Source organism: Euphorbia lathyris, chromosome 1 (assembly GCF_963576675.1).
Source record: "Euphorbia lathyris chromosome 1, ddEupLath1.1, whole genome shotgun sequence".
In the NCBI taxonomy this organism is placed as follows: domain Eukaryota; kingdom Viridiplantae; phylum Streptophyta; class Magnoliopsida; order Malpighiales; family Euphorbiaceae; genus Euphorbia; species Euphorbia lathyris.
Genome location: NC_088910.1, coordinates 115,584,941 through 115,594,175, shown reverse-complemented (window position 1 = coordinate 115,594,175; position 9,235 = coordinate 115,584,941). Strand labels below are relative to the sequence as shown.

The 9,235-nt window shown below is 35.0% G+C and overlaps 1 protein-coding gene across 2 annotated transcripts; it reads left to right on the top strand.

The window, feature by feature from the left end:
• Positions 1-877: 877 nt before the first annotated feature.
• On the top strand, positions 878-8,854 carry LOC136210726 (uncharacterized). 2 transcript variants are annotated; one of them, XM_066002107.1, is made up of 14 exons: positions 878-1,252; positions 3,067-3,423; positions 3,541-3,664; positions 4,272-4,836; positions 5,855-5,895; positions 5,976-6,044; positions 6,126-6,226; positions 6,406-6,484; positions 6,567-6,665; positions 7,336-7,404; positions 7,582-7,631; positions 8,237-8,318; positions 8,416-8,510; positions 8,616-8,854. In XM_066002107.1, the coding sequence occupies exons 1-14, from the start codon at positions 897-899 to the stop codon at positions 8,704-8,706; spliced, it is 2,178 nt and encodes a 725-aa protein (XP_065858179.1). In that variant the 5' UTR covers positions 878-896; the 3' UTR covers positions 8,707-8,854. The 2 variants fall into 2 exon arrangements, with proteins under 2 accessions (XP_065858179.1, XP_065858178.1); XM_066002106.1 differs by having other exon boundaries at positions 3,067-3,447.
• Positions 8,855-9,235: the final 381 nt, after the last annotated feature.

Here is a 9,235-nt window from a genome sequence, read left to right as displayed (position 1 = left end):
GCTAATAATCAGTTAGAGGATGGAATGGAGATTATCAGCTTCTCCGGTGGCAACAAGCACGTCGGTGGGGGCGAAAGTGATGAAGAACTCAACGATGGCGCGGAGTGCGAGTTCTAGTAGCAAAGGAAAATTTGAGATGCTTGTTGCCGAAGACGAAGACTCATGGGAAAATGGATGATTATGTGAGTTTGAAGAGTTGAATGTGAACAATAGTAAATTCCCTGAAACAACAGTAGATTCCCTAAAATTTGAATGGGAAACAACAGTAGATTTCCTGCAATTTCACAGACCAGTTTCTGAAAGAATTGCAGAAGCCGACGAAAAAGACGATGACTCAACTTGAAATAGGATGTAAAATATCCTTTTAACCTCAATGATATTTTAGAATTTTTACTAATACTATATTAAATTATTTATGTATAATAGAATCAACATTAATTAACTTTTATTCATTTTGGATGTGATTTAATTAATTGAAATAGATAAGCAACCAAATATAACCAAATGATTTAGGACTAAACATATAAATTTTGGATAGAAATATTGCAAAGTGAATTTATACGTAAATTTCAAAAAAAAAAAAAAAACCGAGAGTTTACCATCAACGTCAAAGAGAGGAATAAATCGGCTCAACCAACAGAAACAGCTGCTTTCCTTCCCTTTGCGCTATCCGATACTCAGAATTACTGATCTTGCCAATGGAAGAATTACCGATGCTACACATGTCCACACTCGATAGCTCACCCAAGCCGGCTACGCCATACGTGGCTAACTTCCTTTACTCTGAAGTTTTCATTTTTAAAATAATAATAAAAAATAATATAAAATTGATCCAACCATATGGCGACCGCCTTCATAAATAAAGAAACAAAATAAAACTGTTTCTCTCTTACCGCATGAGCAGCACAAGCATCCTTTTTTGCGCCTCTCTTCTCTCTCTGGTTAAAGAAATGGCGGGAGACGAGTCAGGACCGAGTCTCTACAGAGACTTGGCGGATCGGTGCTTGAGTCTGGAGGCGAGTTATGTAAAGCTGAAAGAAGAACTGAACGAGCTGATGGAGGAGAAGAGTAAAAACAATAATACACCTAGAAATCTTATAATGATGTCAGACTCTGATGAGGCCCCATCGGATCCTTGCTGGGGGTGGATTCCTGGATTCTTCAACGAAGGGACTCCTTATAAGAAGCTGCTGGATTCAATCGGACATGCTATCCTCGTGTGTACTGCAACTTCCGGAGAAATTATATACTGGTAATGGAAATATAGCATATCTGCATTTATATTGATTTATTTGTGTTATCTTATTTTGACTTTGATTGATTAGCTATAGTCTGTTTCCTACTATGGTTTCTTCAATGGCCAAGCTTGATTTACCAGTTTGAGTTTGATATGAAGCATAGAAGTCGTTCATATATTTGTATATCATGCAAGTACTTGTCAGCTCTAATAGTTGGAGCATGTAAAAAACTTAACTCAATCTGGAATCCATTCCGCGGATGGAAAATATTCGAATACTGTATAAAATATACTTCTATTTACTATTTATCCTCTAATTTTTATAAATTAGGAGTGAGAAGCTCTTTCTAGATTTTAGGAGGTTGTAGGGACTCGACTGAGCGTAGGGGAATATTGTTACCAATCCATGGTTTATTTCTTGAAGTTGCATTAATGTACAGGTGACTATCCTGGACATTTTAGCGTAGGGAAAGCGGGGACATTACCATATCCAGATGATTGCTTGAAGTTGCATTAATGTACGGTCAACTGGCCTTGACATTTTACATCATATTTTAGGTGAGGCAATTTCGAAAGCTTAGCAGTTTCCAGTCCAGTCACAGTCCTTAAGATGTTTGATGGAAGGTCACATTGAGTTTCTTGCAATTTTACATATGCTTTCTTTCTCTTTGATCATAATTGTTGCTGGTTAGGGCTTAATTTTATTGAAGAAGTGTTACATATGATCTGCATATACCAATATTTCTTATTCAGCTTTTGTAATATGGATTTTATTGATGCTCGAATTGCATATGATGTCCTTGACAACTGCTGAGTGATGTGTAGCCTAGCTGACCTCAGCATGTCTTCTCTAATTGTAGTCTTTTCTTTAAACCCCTTTTCTTAATTAGAAAACTAGAAGTTATATTGCAAATACGCTCACAAAATATAGTTATAGAACGAAAATTCACCGTGGTTTCCATTTTTTTACCTTACAACTTTGATGACTTCAAGAAATGTAGCTACAACACTCTCATGATAATTCACCACAAGTGAATGTCAGTTGGCTAGTCAGTGCCAAATTGTTGGCTAGAAATGCACCACAACACCAATGTAGAAGATGGTAATGATGGTTAAGTAATGGATTCCCACAATCTGATGAATCTTTTAATTTGTCTCTACTAGTTTGCCTATTCTAGTAATGAGGGTGTGAAAGGGGGAACGGAAGAACTCTTTTAAATGCTAATAGATCCTATCTTAGATAGGCTTAAGTTCCAAGGCTACACTAATCAAAATATTTAAGATGTTACTGCCCCATATATATATGAGCAAACACAGTTTGGCTTTTCCGCGATTGAACATTGCATACACGTAAAATGTAGGGTTGCCGTTACTTGCACATATGATGAGGCCGTCAGTTTAAAGTTGCTATTAAGAAAGTTTATGGAGGATTATTTTGACATACATATTTTGTGTTCCAGCACCTACGAAGTTTCATTTATTGATAGAGGGTACTTGTATTGTACTCTTTTTAGGATGATAGATTGTGCCCTCAATGATGTTTCCAACATTCATCATGACACTTCAGCCTCCTTTGAGTGTCAAAATAAACCGCAGTCTTGATCGTTTATAATGTATTGTTTTGCAATTAAAACAAGGCTTTCTGTGGTATAAGTAATAAGATTTCACCTAGTAGCTGATCAAGATTGATTTGTACCATTGCTGTGATATAATGGCTATAGCTTAATCATCTATCCTGCAAGTTTGGAGCAATTTATTTATAAAGATATTCCTAAAATTTAGCATGGGATTATCCTAGTGAATTTCTTAGTTACTATTGTTTCTATTAGGAACCATTCTGCTGAAGTTCTTTATGGATGGAAGTACTATGAAGTTCTAGGAGAAAGCGTTGCTGAACTTCTTGTGGATAAAGAATATTATAAACCTTTCAGCGCAGTTATTGAAAGAGTGCTTTTTGGGCAGCCATGGTCAGGCCAGTTTCCTTTTAAGAAGAGGTCTGGAGAAATATTTATGGCAATGGTCACAAAAAGCCCAATGTATACAGACGGTAAACTTTTCGGTATTGTCACTGTTTCTAGTGATGCAGAACTATTTAATGCTGCACATTCAGAATACTACAGATGCCGAAATCGGGATAGAGCATATCAAAATAGGATTCAGTGGAATGCACGCCCACAGATTGCATCGTCAGTTTCCAATCTGGTGCTTATGTATTATATTGTTGAAGAATTTCTTAATTTTTCATTTCTTGTTTTCTTTTCATTCTAAGAAAGTTTATGCACTTGTAATGTTCAATAATTCAGGCCTCAAAACTTATTCTACGCAAACATGGTGATGATATGTCTGATGCACATGAGAATTCCAGAGACAAAAGAACATACTACAACAAAAGTTAAGGAAGTTAAACCAACATTGCCTGGTGCACTAGTAAGTCTAATTTTCCTTAAAGTTTTGGCTAAATTCTTGTTAAGTGCAACTTCTAAGATGACATTCCGATTATTCACATAGGAAAAACTTGATTATCATTCCCATTTCCCACAACTGGGATACTGCACCTGACAGGAGCTTGACTCCAGAAGGTGCTTATCTATTTTATATTTGGTTAGCTTCATAAATTATTATCAACGTGACCTTAGTTCTTCTTAATTATTATCTTAGCTATTTATGATGACAGCACTCCTGATGAATATTATATGCTTGATAATATGTGGTTACCCATATGCTGAACTAATATATCCTTTGAATATTTCCGATTAAAGAAGATCAGTTAATAACTTAATAAGTGAAGCCTAAAATTCTGAGACGCTTCCCCCTTCTGTTTATACGTGGAGAGTGGGATTTCATCCATAATATACATTTGTTGAGAGTTAAATTCACTTAAATTAACATAATATCATTTTCCTTACTAAATTATCACATTTCAGGAAAAGGAATTAGAAGTTTGGCTAAAGTATTTGGTATTTCACTGTTTAAGTTGCGTTCATTCATATCCATTAGCTGTTTTTCCGAACTTGTTTGTTTGAAATTGACATAGGCAGTTAAGGTGTTGGCAAAGCTACATATTGGAGGATTTGGCAGCAGCCTAGAAGAACATAATGTCACTGGTCAACAAAATGGACTATGTGCTAATGCAGTTAGCAATGAAGCAACGAATGATAACTGTAGAGGCTCAAAGCCATCGAGCTCTTACTGCTGCTCAGTTCATATTGGGTGTAGGAGAGAAATTCTACACAGAAGAAATTCATCAGATGCAGCTAAATGTGTGAATACAAATGCAAATGCATGTAGGAATCTTAGTGCTTCTGACGTGAGTTGTCAATCCTCTCCATGGGATTGCAGGGGATGTGCTGGATTAGCTAAACCAACAGATCCGTTGCCCAGATTTTGTTTCCTGGACGAAATGGATGAGTTGGAGCCTGAAGCACCAAATTTGGAGATCCCAGAGACAGAAGATGAGGCACAAAGACAACTAGATGGTAAAAGAGAGCTCTCTGGAAGCCAAGGAAGTTCAGCTAGCAGAGAAGATAAGGAGTCAAATACTGTGGTAGATTGTGAGATTCAATGGGATGACCTTCAGTTAGGGGAAGAGATTGGACAAGGTAATTTCAATCAAGACTCAAGAGTTCCAATCTAATGGCAGCAGGCTTATTCCTGCTCTATGAAAATGTGCAATAGATTCAAAGGCACAAGTTCTCTATAGTTTATAATCCATAGTATGCACAAAATTAGCTTGATAACTATCAACCGAAGTATTACACCCAGTTTGCTATAAACGAATTTCTCTTTCGTGGAATTCATTTCAAAATTCTCCTTTTCTCTGTTTGGTTTACCATGGGAATTCCTTTGGAATCCCTAGCTTCCAATTCCATGGAATTACTTATAACTAAACTAAGTTCTACTTAAATTGATGGAATTTGGAAATGAGTTTGGTACCAAAGGTTTGGAATTTTTTTTATTGCAAAAATAACTCTATTATTTTATTTCATTCTTCTTTTTTTGTTTATTTATGTATTTTCCATTTTGATCCATTTGTATCTTCTTCTTCTTTTTCTCTCTTGTTTTTCATGGTGTTCCTGTTTTCCCCTTGATTTTCCCCGTTTATTCTCTGTTTTTCCTTTTTGAAATATTAAATTGTAATATTAAATATGAAGGTTGGTTTTGAAAATATTTAAAATAAATCAATTCTATTTTTAAATCAAACACAGAATTCATTTCATTTCAAATGAATCCAAATTTTATGTATTCAATACCGAACAAAGGAATTCCTTTGAAAATTGTCAGAGATTGATATAAGATATATGATTGGGGCTTAACTATCCGCTCGAGCTTTTAGCTAAAAGGGTTCCATGACATGGTATCAGAGCCAGTGTGACCAAGTGGTCCTGGGTTCGATTCCTGACAGCCTCATTTGTTGAGTTATTTGCAGGACATGGTAATATGGGCCTGCGTTGTCACGCTTCAAGCCCAAGTGCGCTGTCGCGTGTGGGGGTGTGTCAGCTATTAATATGAAGTGGACCTTTAACTATCACCTCGAGCTTTAACAATATGATGAAGTGTAAGATTTTTGAGAGGGGGATGAAATGTCCTAATTTTTATCTTCATCTTTTTGCTCCACAGGTTCATATGCTGTTGTTCATCGTGGAATTTGGAATGGATCTGTAAATTTCCGAACAATTCTAAGAAGTTCTTGTTTTCAGTTTGCAAGTAATGTTTATCTGAATTTCTTTGCATTCCCCAGGATGTTGCTGTTAAGCTTTATTTTGGTAATGAGTACAAGGAAGAAACTTTAAAAGACTACAAAAAAGAGGTGCTTAAGACGCTCATTTTTTGTAATTTATTAGTATTAGTTTTAGAAGCAGCATCTGATTGAAGGTTTACACTTCCGTAGCTTGATATTATGAAAAGACTTAGACATCCGAATGTGTTACTTTTCATGGGAGCAGTATATTCACCAGAACGACTTGCCATTGTCACAGAGTTCATGCCCAGGTGACACAAAATATCAAGACTATCTGTAGTTGCTGCTTTGGTTCGATTTATTTTATTTTATTGCACCTATTTCTTGTCATATATATGTTTAATGTTGCATGGTCTCAGTACAAGGCTGAAATTTTCACTGAAATTTGGGAGATAAATCTGTCTTGCATCAATTCCATTTCTCATGGTAGGGGGAGCCTTTTCAAAACACTTCACAAGAACAATCAGGCGTTGGACATTAGACGACGCTTGAAGATGGCCCTTGATGTTGTAAGTTCTCTCCACTTGTGTGTTTGTGAGAGTGCTTGATGATTCAAGCAAAATTTTCTGAAACTTTGTTTTCTTGCTGCAGGCCAGAGGTATGAACTATTTGCACCATAGAAATCCACCAATAGTGCATAGAGATCTAAAATCTTCAAACCTGCTTGTTGATAGGAACTGGACTGTCAAGGTATTATGTGACATCCAATTTTCTTCATATTATTCAAGCCAACTTTTCCGGCTTATACATAATTATACACCTAACTTCGTCACTTTTTGGCATTTGGCGTCCTGAACTTATAGCACACACTTAAACCTGTTAATTTTGGACCTCGGACACCCTTATATGCTGATTTGGCAGACTTCAAAATTGACATGGCACCCCGAGTCAAACTTCCACCTAAGCACATTTCATGTCGGAGGTCCAAAATTGACTAGTTTAGGTGTGTAATAGGTTCAAGTATAAGTTCAGGGTGACAAATGGAAAAAAAGTGATAAAGAAATTTAGGTGCTGTTTGATAAAACTGAAAATTAAGTGCTGAATTTTAAGTGCTGAATATTATAAGTGCTGAACTTATTGAATGATTTAATTTTTAAAAATGTATGAGTTGATAATGTTTAACTTAAAATGATAAGTTAAATATTTTGACTTATCAAAATAAGTGGTTTTTAACTTAATTAACTAATTTAAGTGGAGGAAAAACAATGGTAATCAAACGCACTTAAATTAAATAAGTGTTTAACATTTTAATTTAAGCAATTAAGTGCTTTATCAAACAAGGCCTTAGTGTCTATTTATTTGTTAAGCAAAGTTTTCCTCTTCAGATGCTTAAGAAGTCAATCTGATATGTCTCTCTCAGGTTGGAGACTTTGGCCTGTCAAGGTGGAAGAATGCAACCTTCCTTTCCACGAAGTCTGGAAGAGGAACCGTAATGATCTCTTTTCCTTTCCCTTTATCCATAAATCATAAATTGTAAAAATCTTCATATTTTTAGATATTGAGTGGCCTTTGTTGTTATTGCTGCATTTGTTCGCGCTATGTTGGGGCCAGCCTGCTATTACAAAGTTCCATTCTTACTTGTTTTAGTTTTTACTTTTTCCTGCAGCCTCAATGGATGGCTCCTGAGGTCCTCAGGAACGAACCTTCAAATGAGAAGTAATTTTTTGGAAACTGAACTCTGTTATTTCAATGACCATATGAGCATTGTGGTGTTATTGTATGAAATTTGGTTAAATAGATATATAATTACAATATGAAGCAACATGTAGAAAAAACAAGATGCATACAAGATGCATACCTCTTCTTAATCATCTGAATTGTAATGGCCGAGTATGGATCTTATATAATCGTACTGAACACCCGAATAGAAAGATTAAGAATTGAATTGAATGGTTGACTTTTGCTTTAGGATCCAATCAAATTGTACCATTGACTTTGATTCGGTACAATTCTAGAGATTTCCCTTTATAAGTTAGGGTTGAACACGAATCTTGGAGATTCTTAAACCGAACTGAATACTCGTTGACTTTTTCTTTGAAACCGAACCAAATTGTACTATTGACTTGGATTAGATACAATTCTTGAAATTTTTTGAACCGATCTCACCCTATTCTATACAGTAATGTTATCAACCATCTTACCGTACTACTAAACTTAGCTGAAACTCATTCAAGCATAAATCATCCAACATCTTTCTTTTGATTCCATTTGACCAAAATTTACCTTGTAATTGAAACATCCTTGCATTGTATTTGTAACAGGTCTGATGTGTTCAGCTTTGGTGTCATCCTATGGGAACTAATGACTGTTTCCGTCCCATGGACCAATCTGAATTCCTTACAGGTCTATTTTCTCATCTCATATACATGAATTTCACAGGCGTGTCCTGAAAACACATTCTGGCTCTGATTTTCTTCAATTTCTGTTTTCCATTTAACAGGTAGTTGGAGTTGTAGGGTTCATGAATAGAAGGTTGGAATTACCAGAAGCTTTAGATCCCAAAATAGCATCAGTTATCCGTGACTGTTGGCAAAGGTAATTACAATACAAACTAACACTAATCCCTTATTTAAGTCTTAACTTTTTTTTTTCTTGAAATTGATGGAAAATTAATATGTTTTTTCCAATTAAAACAAGCAGTGATCCAGGACAACGTCCATCATTTGAAGACATAATACATATAATGCTGGGCATAATGCAAAGAGTTACATCAGTAGTTCAGAGGGCTTAATCTGTTTAGCTCATACTTGTGGAAAAAAAATACACTAAAGGTAGTTGGATTAGGATATAGAGAAGTTAATTAAGGCAGCAAATCATGTGAATGTTTTTTCTCATCTCTTTTGAAAAATAAAGCATCTTTAAGCTCTTGATTTCTTCAACCTATAATCTTTCAGTTTCACACATTAAACCAGTGATCGATATTAATTGTACATTTAAGTTATTGTTTACCCCCAAAAAAAAAAACAAATTTGTGAATGTTGCATAAAATTAAAAAGTGATACTCATTTTATATACATCTGAAATTGTTACAATTCGAAATGAGTTTTTCACTTGACTGCACTATACATGTAAAAAGATATATTGAACATGCAATTTCAAATGAAATGAAATGAATATTGTGCTTTTAATCTAGTTTTATTTATAGTCAAAAAAAATTTTTATGATATAATTAATCGAGAGTTTAATATCTTTAAATAAAAGAGGATTACAAATTTAATTTTATGGTTATTAAGAGAGTGAATCCAATCTCTATGTATAAG

What these genes read in the sequence shown, in the direction of transcription:
- LOC136210726 (XM_066002106.1), top strand. Translation starts at nt 897, where the DNA reads ATGAGCAGCACAAGCATCCTTTTTTGCGCCTCTCTTCTCTCTCTGGTT. An exon ending in AGGGGAAGAGATTGGACAAG is followed by an intron (nt 4,837 to 5,854) that starts GTAATTTCAATC and finishes TTTGCTCCACAG; the next exon opens with GTTCATATGCTGTTGTTCAT. An exon ending in AACGAACCTTCAAATGAGAA is followed by an intron (nt 7,632 to 8,236) that starts GTAATTTTTTGG and finishes TATTTGTAACAG; the next exon opens with GTCTGATGTGTTCAGCTTTG.